This window comes from Pan troglodytes, chromosome 6 (genome assembly GCF_028858775.2).
Source record: "Pan troglodytes isolate AG18354 chromosome 6, NHGRI_mPanTro3-v2.0_pri, whole genome shotgun sequence".
Classification (NCBI taxonomy): domain Eukaryota; kingdom Metazoa; phylum Chordata; class Mammalia; order Primates; family Hominidae; genus Pan; species Pan troglodytes.
This window is the reverse complement of record NC_072404.2, coordinates 28,968,118-28,988,560: the sequence shown is the minus strand read 5'-3', so window position 1 is coordinate 28,988,560 and position 20,443 is coordinate 28,968,118. Positions and strand designations below refer to the sequence as shown.

At 38.3% G+C, this 20,443-nt stretch overlaps 1 protein-coding gene across 8 annotated transcripts in view; it reads right to left on the bottom strand.

The window, feature by feature from the left end:
* The window catches only part of KLHL7 (kelch like family member 7), a 69,705-nt gene that overhangs the window by 12,311 nt on the left and 36,951 nt on the right, over window positions 1-20,443 (bottom strand). For 7 of the 8 annotated variants that reach the window (XM_527686.8, XM_001155436.7, XM_054687428.2 and 4 more), the window contains 2 exons: window positions 19,117-19,291; window positions 10,930-11,072 (listed from right to left, as the gene is read on the bottom strand). In XM_527686.8, the coding sequence (XP_527686.2) occupies window positions 10,930-11,072; window positions 19,117-19,291 (318 nt within the window). Of the gene's footprint in view, window positions 1-6,331; window positions 6,611-10,929; window positions 11,073-19,116; window positions 19,292-20,443 lie in introns of all 8 variants that reach the window. The other variant, XR_010158358.1, reaches the window with a different exon arrangement.

Genomic DNA, 20,443 nt, shown 5'->3' with positions numbered 1-20,443 from the left:
TTCTCTAAATGCCTCAAGGTAAAAGATCAGTGTGATATTTTCCTTCAAAGTAAGGACTGATTTTATATAATGTATTCTGAAAACACATAGATCCTCAAATAATAGAAATACTGTAGTAAAAAGGCAACCACAATCCAAAATGAAATACTTTTCATTTTTAATACCTGAGAACTTTATTTTGGATCATTTTGAGAGAAAATCGAGCCGAATTAGGGAAGGCAGGGTCTTAGGGAAAAAAGAAAGCAAAATTATCAAAACTTTAAGATTTCTTAGAGAAACCTCAGGGAATCAATCCAACCTGAGTTTAAGATGACTAAATTACAAGTACTTTCTCTTAAGCCATTATTTGATATATCTTAGTTTCTAACGCTTTAAAAAAGGTCATACACCTATGGTGACAATCTACATGAAAAGCAAGTTTATGTAGATGCCAGAACATTCCTAGAAGTAGTTTCATGAGAAACACATAGAAACAGTTTTGGCTTCATTCATCTTACAAGGACACAAAGAATGTAGTTCAAAGGAACTGGGAAACTTGGGTATGAAGCCAGGCTCTGTATGGAGGAGCTATAGATCTCAATTAGGGTCACTTAACTTCTAAGGGACTTTATAGTTTATCTGTACAACAAAATGACTGAATGACCAAAGGTCTCTTCCCTTTCAGTCCTAGCATCCAATGATCTTAGAATCCAAATGATTTAGCATGCATCCCTAACCAAATAGATACTATTAATTTATTAGTTATTGAGTACTTACCTTTCCAGGAACTATACTGAAATATTTTAAAACATCATCTTATTTAATTTCCTTAATAACTCTATAAGGTAATATACTCATTTACAGATAAGAAAACTAAGAGATATTAAGTAACTTATCAAAGGTCACATAATTAGAAAATGGTGAACCCAAGATCTTAATCTAAATCCATCTGACTCCAAAGCTGCGTCTTTAGCCCCTGCGCTGCTTCTCTAAAAGTCTTTCATGGCCTACGAGAAAGAACAAAGGACTGGGAGTAGAGTGATCTGGGTTCCTCTTGTCACTGCTGTGTTTCTAGCAAAGTGATTCTGTGCACTTGAATTGTCATTGTTGGATCTCAACAGACTCATCTATAAAATCAGGAGGTTAGCAGGATGGCTGCTGAGGTCCTGCACAATCTCCATATCTTTTCACTTATAAGCACAATGCTCAACTGCCAAAAGCACAGCTGCTGTGAAAATGAGTTTTTCTCCATGTGTTTATACAGTATTTGGCCCAGGGCTCAGCATACTGAGGGAATGTTTTCATTGAGTGATAGTTCACATTTGTAGAAAAGTATATATCATCCAGTAGGGCCACCCTCATTTTTGACTCTGCAAATGTCAGATACTGTAGATGCTGCACTGTGCTCCTGGTTTGTACCAGTTCTTCATTGCAGCACTATCTTTATGTTACACTGGCTCCAGCTGGCATCTTATCACTATGGATCCTGGTTCTGTGGTGGCTGCACCACTGAAAACCAGAGGGACCTGTAACCAACTAACCGGCAGTTCCTGGGGTTGAGGGCCAGGCTTTCATCTCCTGCTTTTGTAAATCCAAATAGTTTCCACTTTCATCCTTTGCTAGAGCAACTTTTCTCCTAGGAATTTATCCTAAAGAAAAAACTGGACAGTGTACAAAGCTGGCAGATATAAAGGTAATTCACTGCAGGAGTATTTTAACAGGAAAAAACTGTAAATCAACTAAATGTGTTTGATGAAGACAGGTATTAAATTATGGTGTATCCTTGTGATGGAATACTCTACAGCCCTTCAAAACGATGACATTCTCACTGATGTGAAAATATCTCCATAATAAAATGGTGAGAGTAAAATACAGTCTGTAAAATAGCATGTAGGCATGATCCCGTATTTGTAAAATGTAAGGACTGAAATGATGTTCACTAACTACTGATGACTGTCTTTGGACGTTGGGGGCACTTTGACTTTCTCCTTTATATCTTGCTATATTTGAATTTTCTACAAAGAATATGTATTTTTTAAAAAAATAACAACGAAAATACAATGAATGGTACCAAAAATATGGTACCAGGAAAACAACTACTTTTGTCAGCAGAAGCCTATACTAGTGCTAAATGTTTTAACAGGAACATTTAATTCAAACTAATTTAAAGGCTCTAAGAATTGAGAAACACAAATAGCTATTATATTATGAGACTAAATTTAAACTATAGGACAGATTAGAGGCAGTCTTTGCTTTCCTTCCAAATAGCACGTTCTTAAGGGCACTCTGGTTTTCCAGAAGCAAACACTTGATCATGTCAAGTAATTCCACAGGATGTATACATATTTTGAAATATGCTCATTTTCAGTAGTCACATAAATATTACTGGAAACATATTAACCTCCTTAAGTCCAGAAAGAAATTTAGTAATTAGCCATTAGGAAAAGTACCCTTGTAACTCAAATTCTTCAACAACAGTAACATTGTAGCTCAGTAGCTTCCACAGTTGGGGAGGAAGAGGGAGATTGTGCTATTGCAGGCTGCTAGATAAAATCAGGCTTAATTAGCAACAAACAATATACAAATGGGCATTTCTTAGCTGTTAATGATTAGCTAAAATTAGCAAACAGTCCAAAGTGAGGCCAGTGGCAAGCTGAAAGGGAATTATTAAGAATCACTGCTGCTTTATAAAGTCACAAAATGTTCTTCCTGTCTCCACTCTCAAATTAAAACCACACCACCAAAAACCAAAAATCAAACCTAAGCTACTCAGAAACTCAATCATTAAATAAAACTCAGTCTGAAGTTGAGTAAGCATGACATGGATATTATGCTTGATAACAGTACTTGTCCTTTGAGTAGAAATAACATATTAGAGAAGTATATAGTATCCCTGTGCTGCTACCTTGCCAGTTATCTAAACAGATTGCCTTTAAGTGAACTTTGCCATGCAATTTTTAATCTTGGCGCAGCAAGGTATATTACACTTTAAATTATCTCAAATCCCAGAAAGCAATAGTATACTCATTTATAAAAACGTTCTCACCAATGAAACAAACATCTACTCTTTGTACAGAGTACAGGAGATGTCCCAGGTGTCTGGAAGAGTTCAGAAGATGAAGGGAAAAGCAAAGTGGGGAAGATGGTAAGCATTTTTATATTTAAATACGGGAAGATTAGAAAACCCAAGGGTGACAGGGAGAATCTGACAGAGGAGTGAAGGAGAGCAAAGAAAGGAAAAAAGAGTCAGATGAACATAACTGACATTCACACAAATCCTGAGAAGATTTAAACTTTTTGGCTTTAGACCAGAAAACTGGTTTAGAAAGGCTAACTGATGGTGGGGTATGGTGGGGCAAGGCTGTAATCCTAGCACTTTGGGAGGTTGAGGCAGGCAGATTGCTTGAGCTCAGTAGTTGAGACCAGACTGGGCAACATGGTAAAACCCTGTCTCTACAAAAAATCTAAAAATTAGCAGGTGTAGTGGCATGTGCCTGTAGTTCCAACTACTCAGGAGGCTGAGGTGAGAGGACTGCTTGAGCCTGGGAGGTTGAGGCTGCAGTGAACCGAGATCACGCCACTGTACTCCAGCCTGGGCAACAGAGTGAGACCTTGTTTCAAAGAAGAAGAAGGAGAAAATCCTAACTGACTTGCCTAAGGTTATATCTAGAAAAAAGATAAAAGGAAAAAAAGATCTCAGCCAGGCTTGGTGGTTCAGGTACTTTTATCCCAGTGCTTTGGGAGGCCAAGGCAGGAGGATGGCTTTAGACTGGGAGTTCAAGACCAGCCTGGGCAACATAGTGAGACCCTTGTCTCCACACACAAAAAAATTTTTTTAAATGGCCATGTGTGGTGATGCATGCCTGTAGTCCCTGCTACTTGGGAGGCCGAGGTGGGAGAATCACTTGAGGCCAGGAGGTTAAGGCTGCAGTGATTACCACTGTACTCCACCCTGTCTGACAGAGGAAGACCCTGTTTTAAAAACAAAACAACAAAAAGATCTCACAAAAGACAAAAGACCAATGATCTAGTCCTTCAGCTCTTCCACCTATGTCTAATTTCCTTTTTTTTTAAAAGTGCAGTCCAGTTAGATTCCATTCAGTTATACAATACTTTTGGGGGCTTTTATGAAAAATTTTAATAATCATACTTACCAAGTCAAGATGCATTCATACCCAGGATTCAATATACTTTTAAGTCTTTTCTCTTTCTTCCTACCCAAACCCTACGAGTAAGTCTCCCTCAAGAAAACTTCCATGAAGCTTCCACAGAGGTTTCCTGGTTGACAAATCTGACCCAGGGAGCTCTCTTCTTTCCATGCCACCAACACAGTCATTGTCTATCACACATCAGGACAATTAACTGTTAAGTTCAGCAGAGGTGTTGACAGCCACCTCTGTGCTAACTGCTGTGTGCTTATGTGTACACCTCACGCACTGTGTGTGTGAGGACAGGGTCCTGTTGTATGTGTCTTTCATATCCCTTGCTGGTGTCCAACCCACAAATTTAAAATCCTATATGAACCATGAATATATGCTAAAATATTACTTATTTAAACATACTTTTACAACCAGCTAACCATACAACACACTCTGTTGTTAGTAACAGGTAAGGATAATTATCTTTTATAGCTGGATCACCAAATTTTCAAAGAAAATAATCCATACCAAATCTAATTGAATATGATTCAATACTTCTGAGATGACAGCTCTTAATGCACCTCTGGGTCAACATATAAACAATTACCAAAGGTAACCAATATTAATTATTGGTGACATGGTCTAGTAAAGAGTGTGAATTCCCTGTTAACCTCAGCTTGACTTATCCCTTCAGCCCTGTGCTCATGGACCCACTGCTCTCTTGCTACCTCCCAAAGGCTAGAGTCCCTTAAAACCCCACCCCAGGCTGGCTGTGGTGGCTCACATCTATAATCCCAGAACTTTGGGAGGCTGAGGCAGGAGGACTGCTTGAGTCCAAAAGTTCAAGACCAGCCCTGGCAACATAGAGAGACCCCTGTTGCTACAAAAAATGAAAAAAAATTAGTGGGGTGTGGTGGCAAGTGCCCGAAGTCCCAACTACTGGAGAGGCTGAGGTGGGGGATCACTTGAGCCTGGGAGGTCAAGGCTGCAGTGAGCCACGGCCGTGCCACTGCACTCCAGCCTGGGTGACAGAGCAAGACCCTGTCTCAAAAACACGACACAACACAACTTCACGGAGATAACATTCCCATTTTCCTCATTTCTTCCCATTTACAGCCTTCAATCGAATATGTGCAGCTCTGTTTCCACTCTCCTTGACCCTTTTTAGAGTGATCTGTTAATTTATGATAATTAAGGCCAGCTGTGGCTACGGAGAATGAGTCTGATGTCATGACTCCCAGCGCCAGTCATATTTTCACTGGGGGTTTCTTGGAGATGCAGTGACATAACACAAAGAGAAACAAATCTTTGAAGGTGGGAACTTCAGGCACTATACCAAGGTGGGGTGGAAGGGGCTGTGAAGTTGATTTTAGAACAAAACTACCAACCAGTGTATTATGGAGGTACTTGAAAAGAAATTGAGACTGTCAATATTTCTATTTTGGAAGACCTTCTAGGAAACCAGAGCATATAACTGAGAACTTACCTCAGGATGTGATTTACTCTCTTCTTTACATGAACATGAAGACCACCTGTCTAACAAACTGCCTTCAAAGAATCAGGGAGAATACCTTTCATGCACAAACTGCAGAGAATACTGTTTACCCCTGGCTGCCCATGATGCTGACAACTAAGGAAGCTTAAGGGATACTCATGATGACCCACACTTGCATCTCAGCAATGTCAGTTGCTGGGGCCTGCAGCTAGAGGTCCACCTCATCTGGGATGATTGCTGCCTATTTTAGATATTTTGTTCTTGTAGGTGCTTCTGATCATTGTAGCAGTGTTCACATTTTTACTTCTGTGTAGTACTTCTAGAGCTCTTTGCTGGTGACAAACGCTACTGATATACTGCTATAAACTCTCAATTTTTTGTGATGTAACACCATTTTCCTTTAAGGTTTATACTTTGTTTATGCACATGATCTTTTAAAATCGTACACAATTTATAACTGCTGATTTCCGCCATGATCACAGGGTGGGACTGTTTCCTCCTGTTTAAGAGGGAAGGCGGCTATGATACAGGCACTGCAATATCTTTAATATAAAATATTTCTGACAGGAAAATGTGTCCCAAGTTAAAGATAACTTCTTTTTCTCTTCTTTTCTTTTATTTAGAGCCTTCTATATTTAGATCCAGTCTTATAAAACCAACTGAGAAAATTATGTAAAGTTATATTGGTTCATTCATCCTTAGAAACTTGAGTACTCACCCTGTGCCAGACAATAAGCTCAGTAATGAGTCTACCTTAGAGTTCTGAATATGAAAATGCACCCAGGGTAAACCTTCTGAACCTGGTAGTTCCATGAATAGGGTGCCACATGGTTTTCTGCCTTAGTAATTTACAGGCTCTGGTCCTCGCCCTGCTAGTCTTACTACTAGTTTATTGTTGGCAGGGAATATGCAGAGTCCCATATTCTCCAGGGCATAGTCTCCCGTTTCTCCACCGTATGAAGCCAAGATCCTTACAAAGCCCCAGCTCACCATTTCACTGGGAGGAGGAATCCAAATAAAAACTGATCAGTTAAGTCAACTTTTATTTAGGTATCAATATCGTAAGACATTACCATGTTACAGATTGAGAACACCAATACTAGGATAAATAGAACACTGAATACATAACTCTTTTAGAAATCACTAAGCACTTGATGATTTAAAAACAGATACAGGATGGGAAGAGGCAGCTCAACAGGCTTTATAAAAGGATGATAACAAGAAAAATATCATTTCAATTCAATATAGCAACCCAAGACTTCTTTTTCTGTCAATATTCAGAAAAAAGATTTTTCTTTGCTATAACTTTTTAGTCATCAATAAATACAAATATTTGCCTCCTGTCACCAATGAAATACAAGAACTATAATTGATGGAATGAAAATGTTTTTATTGGTAGTTCATTCCTCAATTATTTGAATTTTCCCATAAATTTTCAAAGTGCAATTAGGAATGAGTCATTTATAAGAGCAAGGCAAGACAACAAATGAGAATTCTGAAGTTACAGTCTCACTTCCAGGCTCGTGTAGAAGAATATGCATCTCTTTTCAACTGTCCAATAAAAAAAAATCAAGGAAAGAATTAGAACTACAGACTAAAAATAAAGTGCTAAGAGTCATCCCACATTTGCCTTATTCTAGGAACAATGCTCCCTGCCTCCTAAATGAACTCAGAATTCTTCTTGCCCATCTGTACATCAAAATAGCCATCTACTTTATTTTAAAATAAAATATTTTCCACCAACACTTGGCTTAATTGCTTTTTAACTGCCAAAATCAACACCATAGTTATGGTTTGGGAAACAAATTGGGTGTAATTATTATTAATCTATAGTTTTTAGAATTACAATTTTTGTTTTGTTTTGTTTTGTTTTGTTTTTGGTTGTTGTTCTCTTGTTGCCCAGGCTGGAGTGCAGTGGTGTGATCTCAGCTCACTGCAACCTCCACCTCTCGGGTTCAAGCGATTCTCCTGCCTCAGCCTCCCCAGTAGCTGGGATTACAGGTGCCTGCCACGACGCCTGGCTAATTTTTTGTAGTTTTAGTAGAGATGGGGTTTCACCATGTTGCCCAGGCTGGTCTCAAACTCCTGACCTCAGGTGATCCACCCACCTTGGGCTCCCAAAGTACTGGGATTACAGGTGTGAGCCACCGTGCCTGGCCTAGAATTACAATTTAAACTATCATTTCAGTTTTTCTTTGGGGAAAAAAAAAAGTTTATAATTTTCCTGTTCTTCACTCAAAAGGATCCTGAAAAATTAAAAAACACAAATAGCCATTGCCGGTGTCCTCACAGTGAGGACACTGTGCTTACTGGATAGTACACAGGCCATGAATTCTCATGGCACCTGCTAGTCACTCAGTCTTCTATTGAGAAAGCCAGATTTCTTAGGTAAAAAATCAGCCTATATTCTGGAGATGAAGGAATAGACCAGAAATTGATGTCTGAGCCAAGAGCGGGCCAGTAGGGACAGTCCAAATATGATGGTGATTAACAAATCTAACCTGATCCTTCCCTCCTTGGGGAGGTGTTTTTGCTATCTGGTGGCATATTTGCTCTATGGGTACGATGTTAAGTGTTACGGTAAGAAAGAGAAACTGATGGAAGTTTCTTTCTCTACCAAAATATAAGAGGAACTGCTTGCCTTGGAGGAACTGCTGAGACTGGTAACTTTGTTACAAGAGGGCCAGATGTAGTCTTCTTACTGGATCAGATTAATATAACCAGGAAAACTTGCCATATAGCTAACACTTTGGCTAACACATATTTCTGTTTCTATCTACCCAGATCATTAGATTGAATTCCTTTTCAGCTGGCAGGGAAAATTTTTAAATGTCATGGTCTGACTTCAAGGATCCCTTGACTCTTTAGCTCTGTGCCATAATCTAAGCTGCAGGCATCCTGGACCATCTCACCTTCCCAGGTCTTCTGTGTTGATGCGCGTAATGCTAACCATTTCTGGAGACCAGAAAATGGAAAGGATCCTATATGTCTTGGTAAGAAATGTTGCTTGATAGGACAGAAGATAAGTTAGCCTAGAATACAGTGCTGATTGCTTCAAAGTCCCTAGATGTTCTTAGGTCTAGAGCAGAGGTTGGCAAACTATGGCCTGAAGGCCAAATCCACCCCCTTAGCTGGTTTTGTAAATAGTCTTTTTTTGTTTGTTTGTTTGTTTTGAGACATAGTCTCACTCTGTTGCCCAGGCTGGAGTGCCGTGGCGTGATCTCAGCTCACTGCAACCTTCACTTCCTGGGTTCAAGTGATTCTCCTGCCTCAGCCTCCCGAGTAGCTGAGATTTCAGACATGCACTGCCATGCCCAGCCAATTTTTTGTATTTTTAGTAGAGACGGAGTTTCACCATGTTGGCCAGGCTGGTCTCGAACTCCTGACCTCAGGTGATCCACCCACCTTGGACTCCCAAAGTGCAGGGATTACAGGCATGAGCCACTGCACCTGGCCTGTAAATAAAGTCTTATTGGAACACAGCCATGACCATTTGCTTATGTATTGTTTATGGCTGCTTTCGTGCAACTGGGTCAGAGAATGAATGGCATGCAAAGCTGAAAATACTTACTCTGGCCCTTTATAGAAAAGTCTGTGAAGCCCTGATCTATAGCATGTTGGAAGAACCCCTTGAAAATGAAGGACAGCTTGCTGACCCCTAGCACCTCCTACATATTAGAGATGGCGTATGGTTATTACACTTCTGCGTAAACTGCAAAGCTATCAGTTACAAGTAAAATCTAGAGTAGGAGAAATCTTTCTAAGTGGGACAGGCTACAGTAGTATGGCTCAACTGCCTGTGATCCTGGGGCATTAGGATGCTGCATATAGCTTGAGGTATGTCTCAATATAATCAGAGCATGCCCCAAATTCTGGAGCAAGGCCAGCCTCCTTTATGCAGGTATCATTCTTTCAGTAGACAATTCCCAGCTGCCCATGAGGTTCTGACAGATGGCAAATGTCTAACACCAAGGGAAACCAGGTGATCATGTCATTAACCCATCTTGAACAATTTTACCTGACCTGCCTAGCCACAAATACAGCATGCCTTCAACCAACAATGTAGCATGTAAATACAAGACTGGGCTTACGGAGGTTCCAAAGGCACAAAATACCCAAATAGACTAATGACAGTGCTTATCCAGTAGCCCTTCACTTAATTCACCATCTTTCTCCCTCACCCAGGACTGTGCCTTCATAGAGGGGTGTCACTAATATATCAGCTAACAAATTTGAGAGGCCTGGGCTTGGTTCACTTTTGATAGTAATAGCCAATAATGAGCTGCAAAAGCGTTGTAGCCCCCCCTCAGGAATTGTTTTGAAGGACAATATGAAGGAAAGTGTTCTGACTTGACAGAATTCCAGGCAGTTCATTTTATTGTCCATTATACCTTTTAGGAGAGAAAGCCTAAGGTCAGTTTTTATCAAGTCTTGGGCAGTTGCTAGTGGTTTATCCAGAAGGATGTAGGCTTGAAATAATGCTCTGGTCTCATCAGGTATCTATCCAACCAAAAATGGGTTTGCAAAATGATGAAAGAGATCATTATGTGTTTGGATTCAGCACCACTTATGGATATCACCTTGCAAGTTTGGGGTGTTATCCTTTAGGACTGTGGTATTTGCTCTTCCCCAGCAATACATGTAGTACCAGAAAAATATGGTATTCTTTCTCCCACAGCCAAAACACACAGGTCTATGAAACAAGGAGTAGAAATGTGAGTGGACCATCTTAAGGTTATAAGTAATGATCTATTAAACATTTTTTTATTCCTATACCTATGACTCAAGCTCTCCTGACCCAGTTGGTCGGCATGATATGTAATGAAAAGTTCACTAAACTTGGTGATCATTTCTAGGTGGTTCAAATAAAGGTCATTTAATCTTTTTTCTTTGTGGTTTTCTAGGGTTTCCAAATATTCTAGAATGACTATGTGTTATTTCATATTAAAATTATTAAGGGGAAAAAAACAAACAAATTTGGCCCAGAAGCAGATTTTCACTGAAAATGGGACATAAGGAAGAAACTGTAATGAATGCAAGGAGCTGCTGACATAAAGGGGTGAGGAAGAACTAGTTTCCCTTTTTCTTTGACAGTGGTTACCACGCAGCATTCCAGAACAATTAAGGAAACATTTGGAATCTAAGCCTGATTTCCTTATCTGTAAAATGATCTATGTATCTCATAACATATGTGAAAGAACACCATAAACTATCATCTCTAAAGGTATGAGTTATTACTACTTCTGGTTGGTGAGTGTCTTATGTGTTCAGTGATTTCAAAGACAACAACAAAAACCAAGAATAAAAATTAGTTACCTTTGGGTTAAAATATCTACAAGACTGTGGTTGAGAGCCTCCAAATAGGGCTATGCGGTAGTCATGTTTCTTTCTTCTAGGTCTTGTGCCATCTACAAGTTCTTCTCGGTCCTCTGGAGACAGTAGATGGTACCTCATTCCACCTGTAGTAAAATACATGGCAACGCTTCAAGAACTTCAGGCACTAACCAGCGCTTTGAAAAGGAAATACCCAGACATAATAGGGCCTTTATTTCAGTAACTTACTTTTATGATATCTCTATAGCATTTGAGGAAAGTGAGGGGGAAGAGGCAGGAGAAATGCATAAGGATCCGAGTACTAACCAATTCATTATTCTCAGCAATCACCATTATTCTAAGACTGCCCCACCCAGTAAGCAACTACTATGCACCAGTGAATTATCTGGCTCCTCAAGCAACAGCTGCCAAAATAATAATTATTGAAATCCAGATCTCCTAACCCAGTGGTTCTTGATCTTTACATTAGAATCACCTAGAAAATCTCTGAAACTATTGATACCTGGGACCTACCACAGACTAATTAAATAAAAATCTCTAGGTAGTGTTTAGGAATTGGTATTTTAAAGGGCTTCTTAAATCTTGCCACTTAAAATGTGGTTCAAAGACCACCTGCTTCAGCATTTGGGAGTTTGTTAGAAATGCTGAATCCCAGGCCCTATCCCAGACCTACTGAATCAGCATCTGCATATTTAACAACCCACAGTAATTAGGATGTACAAAAAACTTTGAGAAGCACTGTCTTAGATGACTCTAAAATGCAATAAGGTCAGAACTACTGTGATCTATCATGATCCTTTTCCTTTAGCAATTCCTTAATTTTGTCAGTGCCACTTAACAATCAAAAACTGTTAAAGTATCGTTTCAAATCAGTGTGGGAAAGGAGGATGGTCTATGTTAGACAACAATATGAAGAAAGAAATTATACCCCTACCTCATATTTCACTCTCAATTTCAAATCAATAAAAATCTGAATATATAAACCCATAAATGCACTAAAAGCTTAAAAAAAAGAAAAGAAAAAAAAAAAAAAAAAAAAAAAAACAGGCCCAGAATGGAGAAGCCTAAGAATGACCAAAAACATAGGAGCCAGAAAAAAATGGTCAGACTTAACTATATGAAATTTTGTTTAAGTTAAAATAGTGCATGGCAAAAAGAAAAGGCAGAATTAAAAGATGACAAACTAGGAAAATATTTATAAATAATAAAAAATACTATTAAAAGACACTTTATTAATTTATAAGAATTACCAGCAACTTAACCAAAAATTGGTGAAGTATCTGAATATAGTTCACAGAAAAAGAACTATAACTCTTAAACATATGAAAAGATGCTTGAGTGCTCTAGTTAGAAAAATACAAATTAAAATCATACTTTTTTCACTTATCAGATTGGCCAGGATCAAACTGCCTGGACCACAGGGTATAATATGGTTGTATCGGGGGAGGCAGCACTCACTTCCATTGATGGTGGGGATGTGGATGGGTATAACCATGGGAAGGGTGATATAGCCCAATCTACAAAAATTATAAATGTATACACCCTTTAACCCAGGAATTCCCCTTTCTAGGAGTTTATCAACCTAAAGTTCACTGTTAGGGAAGTGGTTAAAAAATTATGCTACGTCTATACAATAGAACATTATATGTGGCTGTTAAGATGAGAAAGATTAGTATGTACGCATGGAATGATCTCCAATAAATAATATGGAATGAAAAAAAGCAAGATGTAGAACAGTACGCAGACTGCACTACTGTTTGTGTTAAAAATGTATATTTTAATGCAAATATACAAATTTTACACATGTAATTTATACATGGATATATAAGTAAATGACTGTATGCACAATCTCAAGACTACCTCTGGAAGGGTACATACAAGATAATAATGTCAATCTCCAGGGTAAGAGAATGAGAGAGTAGGGAAAAGGGGTATCAGGGAGACTTACTTTTCACTATGTATCCTTTTAATACCTTTTGAATTGTACAATATTATCAATCTAAAAATAAAATAAGGCCATTTTATTTTATTTTTTTCTAGAGCCAGGGTCTTGCTCTGTCACTTGGGCTGGAGTGCGGTGGTGCCATAACAACTCACTATAACCTTGAACTCTTAGGCTCAGCAGTCCTCTCACATCAGCCTCCCAAAGCACTGGGATTGCAGGCCTGAAACAGCATGCCTGGCCCAAAAATTCCTGACACATGCAAAACATTTCTATAAATGAGGCTATGTTGGGTCTTTATTAAAAGGATAGAGAAAGAAAACTCATTTGGAGAATAGTTGGTGAATTAATGAACATCTTTATCAATATTTATCATTTCTTCCATTTCAGAGTTTGAGTAGAAGCTCTTTTGCATTCAAACAGCTGGATATTTCAGAGGCCAAGGCATGCTGACGCAAGCTCTAGGTCAGGGGTCTGAAAACTTTTTCTGTAAAGGGACAGATAGACTTTGCAGGCTACATATGGTTTCTGTGGAATAGTCTTTGTTTATTGTATAATCCTTTACAATTGTAAAAAATCACATTAGCTCAAGTCTGCATTTAGCCTGTGGGTAGTTCTTGAAGTGTGCTTCCATAACCAGCAGCATCAGTATCATCTGGAAGTGTGTTGAAAATCCTAATTATTGAACACTAACCCAGACCTTCTGAATCAGAAATGCTAGGGAGGGGTTTGAGAGCCACTGCTCTAGGATGGTTCCACACAGGCTGAAAGTGGACTGTGTAGTCTATGAACGCAATATTCCCAGTAAGAGAAAGGTAGGAGGGAAGGAGAGAGACAAGAGGGAACTGTTTCCACCAATAGGCCATGTGGTAAAAGTGGCTGACCGTGGCCAACTGTGCTGACACACTGGAGGAGGCATGCCTTTGGCTCTTTCACTGGTGGGCCTTTTTTTTCCTCCCCAAGAATAGGGCTGGGGGACACTTTGGTATCTTTCTCTGAGGAGCTAATTGTTGCTTAGGCTTATTCCTTTGGGAGTTATTCTTTCCAGATTTAGGTATAATCATTTCTAAATTTTCAGTAAGAAGTTGGCCTGGCCCTTTGTGGTGGCTTTGACTGTGCACTTCATTTGTATTTTGCAATTCATTTTCTTTTAGATGTAAAATTTTTAAGCTTAGTTTTATTTTATTTTTCAACCGTCTTTTCTGTTTTTCTTCTACTCTGGAAAGGCAACAAAGTCCGGTGGTAGGAAGACAACTGATGATCTGAAAAAGAAAGGCTGGAAGCCTTTCCCCAGTTTAGCTCTGCCCAGGCCCCAAAGCTTGGAAGCTTCTCAGCTGCTTGTGCTTAGTCAAGGAGTAACAGAACAATCCACTATTATTTATTTTAAAAAAGGAAAAGAAAAAATGTAATAAGCCTAGTAAGTTAAATTAAACAACATAGCATCCTGCTCAAGTGTCTAATCCTCACACTTGGTTGAATTTCTGAAATAATACTGCTATCCTGTTTCTTACTCAGTTCAGAATCCATGTAATAACTAAACACTAGATTCTGAGACTGGCTGGTTGTTTTCAACAGCCCAGACCATGTATGAAGAAATAGAAATTCTAAGGCCAGAAAAATAACACACAGTTTGGGAATTGGGCATAACAAAAAACCTGATACTAGCATGTACAAAATCTAAGAGACAAAAGTCCTAATGTAAAGGCATCTTCTTGGTCCTGATTTTCTTTCCTCTCTGCATTTAAAGAGACAAGTGGCCATGTATGTTCTATCTTCTAAACACTCTCTTATACCATGGTTTTCCAAGACACTAGCCTTTGGTTCAAGTAGCTTTGGGGTTGCTGTTTTTTTTTTTTTTAATTTTCTTGTACCCCTTAAATATAGGTATTTGTAAGGATGTGTCCTTGACACACCTCTTCTCCTTTTCCTTTGACAACCTCGACTAGGTTCAAACACACTTAGTCTTTTTCAGTTTTGTTTTCATTTAATTAAAAAAATATGCATTTGGCACTTATGAAAATTTTCATTATTAGATATCCATGTAAAATATTTTTAGTAACTATAGAACATTGCATTGTATGGATATATTTTTTTCCAATCTATGGACAACATTGGGTCTACTTACCTAAAACCCCATCATACTAGTAAGCAGTAGCTATGTGATAAGTCTAATGAAAATACTGGAAACCTAGAAATTGTTTTTATTGGCTGTATGAGGCAGAGGAGATAAAGTCTTGGATCTGCTCAAGATAAGGAGTTGGAACTGAGATGAAGCTGGATCACTAGGATTGGTGGTTACACTTTTAGTGAAAGGATGGGCTAAGAAAAATACCTGCCCAATGGCAGAAGCAGCAGCAATAATTTGTCTGTTTCAACTTCAGCTTCAGGTAGAGGTAAAGTCTCCCTCTTTTGAGAATTTATATGGACAGTCTTACCCTCATGCAGGTTCGAGGTTTGAATTTACCCTACCTGCAAGTCTAGGAAACCATAAGCCAAAGAAAACTCAAAGTAGTCCTGGATTGTTGTGCCCTATAGAACTTGGCAAAAGCAAACACCGTTCTATTGAGGAGAAGAGAGAAGACCTGCCAGAGAACACAGAAGACACAACCTAAGCCTCCCAATATTCCTGATGATTAAGGTCAATCAAATATAAGCATACCATTCAAAATTACAAAACATATAAGGAATTACGCCACCAGAAATAAGTCAATAGAACCAACAAATAGCAGCACTGTTCCTCAGGGACTTCAGATACTGACATTACCAAACATAAAACATAAAATAAAATTTGAAGAGTTTAAGGTAAAGCAAGAACTGAAAACACAAGCAAGGAAAAAAGACCATAAAAAATGACCAGGGTAGGCCAGCCTTGGTGGCTCACACCTGTAATCCCAGCACTTTGGGAGGCAGAGGTGGGCGGGTCTCTTGAGGCCAGGAGTTTGAGGCTAGCCTGACCAACATGGCGAAACTCTGTCTCTGCTAAAAATACAAAAATTATCTGGGTGTGGTGGTGCACGCCCATAATCCCAGCTACTTGGGAGGCTGAGGCACGAGAATCACTTGAACCCAGGAGGTGGAGGTTGCAGTTAGCCAAGATCATGCCACTGCACTCCAGCCTGGAAGCCAGTGAGACTGTCTAAAAAAAAAAAAAAAAAAAAAGTCCAGGTTAATAAATAATACATAGAAGGAAAAAGATACAATTTACAATGACAACAAAAATATCTGAAATAAATTAAGAAAATTACTCATAAGAAAATTACAGATTCTCCAGAGACACATGGCAATTTAAATGAAGTACAACAATAATTAAAAGGTATTAGAATGAAGTAGAAGAGAAACTGACTGTGTGTATGTGTACCTACACTATACTTGATCTTGGCCAAAATACTGAGAAGTGATGTGTGTACATATAGATATATGGAAATTTAGTTTAATGTGTTTCAAATCAGTGGGAAAAAATGAATTTTTCAATAATGGTATTGAGCCATCTTATCAGATATATTAGGAAAAATATTATTTATTTCGCACCCAATAGATTTCAGTAAGATATAGCCTTAAAATTAAAAAAAAGAAGAAGAAGAAGAAGAAGAAGAAGAAGAACTCTATAAGTGATAAATGCGCAAGAGGAAAATTTAGTTAATTTTTAAAAATCGCCTTGGAACAGGGAAGACCTTTCCAACCACAACACAAAGGAAAACACTAGTTCAGACTTAACAATATAAAAACAACATGAGATCAGACTTGGCCATTTTAAGATCCTTTTTCTCCTCTTCTCTTGAAAGCTATCCCAAACAACAAAGAAACAAGAAACAAACACAAACTCCATCTTTGATAATACTAAGAGACTTGCAACCCCAAAACACAATTTATGAAGACAGCTGGCAGATGGAGTGTCTGTTAAACCTAAATGGTTGTGCCAGGAGACACCAATGAAAAGCAAGCTAAATTACCCTGCAGAGCCCTGAAAAGGCTCATAATTGGAGATACTAAGTACCTAGAAGTGCAGGTAGGGATGAAAACAAGATAACTCTAAAATACCGAACAAACGACAATTGAACTTCCAGTTCTCCTTCCCCTGTTGCACAGTCAGGTACCCACTGTACCTGTACCACTGTAGGAGACAGGATTCGTCTTTGGAAATACTGAATGAGAAATGTTCCAGACTCAGAGAACAGCACAGAAAAGGATGGGAGTCTGAAAACATGGATTAAGGCCAGGCACTGTGGTTCATGCCTGTAATCCCAGCATCTTGGGAAGCCTCGGCAGGAGGGTTGCTTGAGCCCAGAGGTTTGAGACCAGCCTGAACAAGATAGCGAGACATCATCTTGACAAAAAAATACAAAAATTAGCTGGGCATAGTGGCGTGCGCCTGTAGTCCCAGCTACTTGGGGGGCTGAGGTGAAAGGATCACTTGTGCCGGACAGGTCAAGGCTGTAGTGAGTTGTGATTTTACCACTGTACTCCAGCCTGGGAGACTCTGTCTCAAAAAAATAAAGTAAAATAAAACAAATACAAATATGGATTAAGTGAAAGTCTGCATAGCAAAATATTACTTCATCCAGTTCCCAAATGCCTACACCCAGCTTATAGTTCCCTGAGACAATATCTACAAATACTGACATCTGGGGGTCCCCAATTTAAAAAATGACCAGCTACTCTGATTATGCTACAGTTTAGCCCAAGAACTGAGATGCCCACTCATACATACAGCCTTATCTATCAGTTTTGTAATAACTCACTCTCATATGATATAAAACCAAATATTTAAGAAAACTTTCCAATAAAAAAAGGAAAAGGAAACTCAAAATAATATAGAAAATACAGACAACATAAGAAAACTTCAAAAGCACTACAAAGACTACTTTAGAGTGATAAGATATTGCAGCCATGAAATAATAAATTAGAGAATAAAAACTCCAGAAATTAAAAATTATAGCTGAAATAAAAGGGTTGAAAAAAATCAAGCTCTCTCTCAGAAAAAGGCCAAGAGACAAAGATGGATAATTAAAAAAAAAAGAAAGAAAAGGATCAGATTGGCACTAGACTTCTCAAAATAACACTGGAAGCTAGAAGATAAATTCTAACTGAAAATGATTTTCAGCATAATTCTATCTTCAGTTTAACTATCTTTCTTTCTTTTTTAAATAGACAAGGTCTTACCCTGTTGCCCAGGCTGTAGTAGTGCAGTGGCAGGATCAGAGCTCACTGTAACCTCAAACTCCTGGGCTCAAGCAATCCTCCTGCCTCAGCCACTGGAGTAGTTGGGACCACAGGCACATGCCTCCATGCCCGGCTAGGGTTTTTTTTTTTTTTTTTTTGTAGAGTTGGAATCTTGCTATGTTGCCCAGGTGAATCTCAAACTCCTGACCTCAAGCAATCTTCCTGTCTTGACCTACCAAAATGCTGTGATTAGAGTTGTGGGCTACTGTGCCCAGCCTCCTTCAATATTTTATGATCAAATAAACATATGAGATTTGTCAAGCCTCCAAATATTTACTGATAATATACTCTATCAGGAACCTTTTAGAGGATATGTTGCATCAAACAAAAATAATTAAGATAGAGGACAGCCAGGATCCAAGAAGACAACCGATCTAACAGGAGAGGAGTGAAATGGCTTCCCAGGATTGTGCAGAAGGAAACCCTAGGACAAGAACTGTGCCTCAGGCCTAGAGAGCAAACAGTTCATACTGGAATAGGCAGAAGGAAGGTTCTACAAGGCATATTTCCAAGAAAGAAAAGCAACAGATTGTTTAATTGTATAGACAATTTTATTAAGTGGCATTTTACAAAGGTGTTGAGGGGTTGGGACTTAGCCAGCAAGCAAGAAAATGGAAGCAAATGAAAACGATGTGGCAATATTTATCTCTGGGCCAAAAAAGACAAAATACTGTTTAAGAAAGAAAATGTGATCACAGTACACTACTTGGCTGAGTAAAATAAAAAAGGAAACACTAGAAACAAAAGCGCATGAAAGTTATTGTATACAAGAATAGGAAAAGCATAAGTAATTTGTACCTTCTATCATATATACCCCTATAAAATAAGGGTTGAGGCCAAGTCCCTTCCAGGTGTACAGTTCAGAAACCCAAGGGATTAACTATCTAGAAGAGCAAAATCTTCAATGTTTCTCCCTGGCTACTGAGTCTAATCCATTCTAAAGGGTTTTAAGCCCATGAGAAACTGGCTACATGATCAGGTTATAAATGGTTATTAAGGCAACTTACTTATCACCATCTTAAGGCATTCAGGATTGTCTTGAATAAGTGGTTCAGCTTGTACCGTTTTACTTAAGAAATTCTTTGATATAAGAGGAAACCTGACTTTAGCAAGGATATCAACCATAAATGGCTGGCGATTAGGTTCATCGTATTTCAACCACCTGACTGCAGCATCATAAACCTAAGGGGGAAAAACAGCACAGTAAAGTTCTTAGAAGACAGCAACATTTCCAATTACCTATATTTACTCTCACATTGAAGGGAGAGAACCTCATAAGGAGATAACCACTTATTCCTAGTATTTTTCATCCCTGGACACTTGCTGGTTCTTCAAAACAGCTTACATACTGCTCCAGTGAGTCTTGTAGGTAATATGTTTTTTAGAACTAACTACTATTATGTAGTGTAATGACAGGGAGGATGTTGAATTTATGATTAAAAAAAAAAGATAGCTTCCTTTTCAGACAAAGACATGATATACATTGCACTGAAAAAAAAACTATCAGTCAACAAAAGTTTCAACATATACTCATTTAGTTTAGTACCAGGAAAACAGGTTAATTTCTCAAGAGGCCGTCCATTCCAGGAGATACGAAGGTCACCCATGATTTTATTTCAATATTATATTCCTGCATTATGAATGGATAGACTTATCTGCTTTTTAGAAACTTTAAGATATAAAGAATTCTATACTTAAGAATAAATTACAGGATATTCAAAAGAATTGTCTTCCAAAATAATACTGTTGCTTCATTTAACTGCACTGAACAAGTCCAAGTTCCTCAACATAATTTAACTTACAAATCATTAAACACCCCCCCAAAAATCAATTGCTTCATATACACACACATCTCCCATACCCACTAAATTAATTTTGGGGTGATATTTGTAATTAATTTTCGGGTGATATTAATAAGGCCTAACTTCTGATCTCTTTCTGAGTTAATTTTTTATGGGAATTGGTCTTTTTTTAAACAAATTTTTTTATTTTAGAATAGTTTTAGATTTATGGAAAAGTTGCAGAGATAGCACAAAGAGTTTCCACATACCCTGCCCCAGTTGTTAAGGTGTTGCATTAGTATGGTATATTTGTCATAACTAATGAACCAATACTGACACATTAACTAAATTTCATATTTTTTGGATTTCTTTAGTTTTTATCTAGTGTTATTTTTCTGTTCCACAATACTATAAAGAACACCATATTACATGTAGTCATTAAACCTTAGAATCTTCTAGACTGTGACAGTTTTTCAGCCTTTCCTTGTTTTTGACAACCTTGAGAGTTTTGAGTTCTGGTCAGGTATTTTGTTGAGAATGTCCTTCAATATGG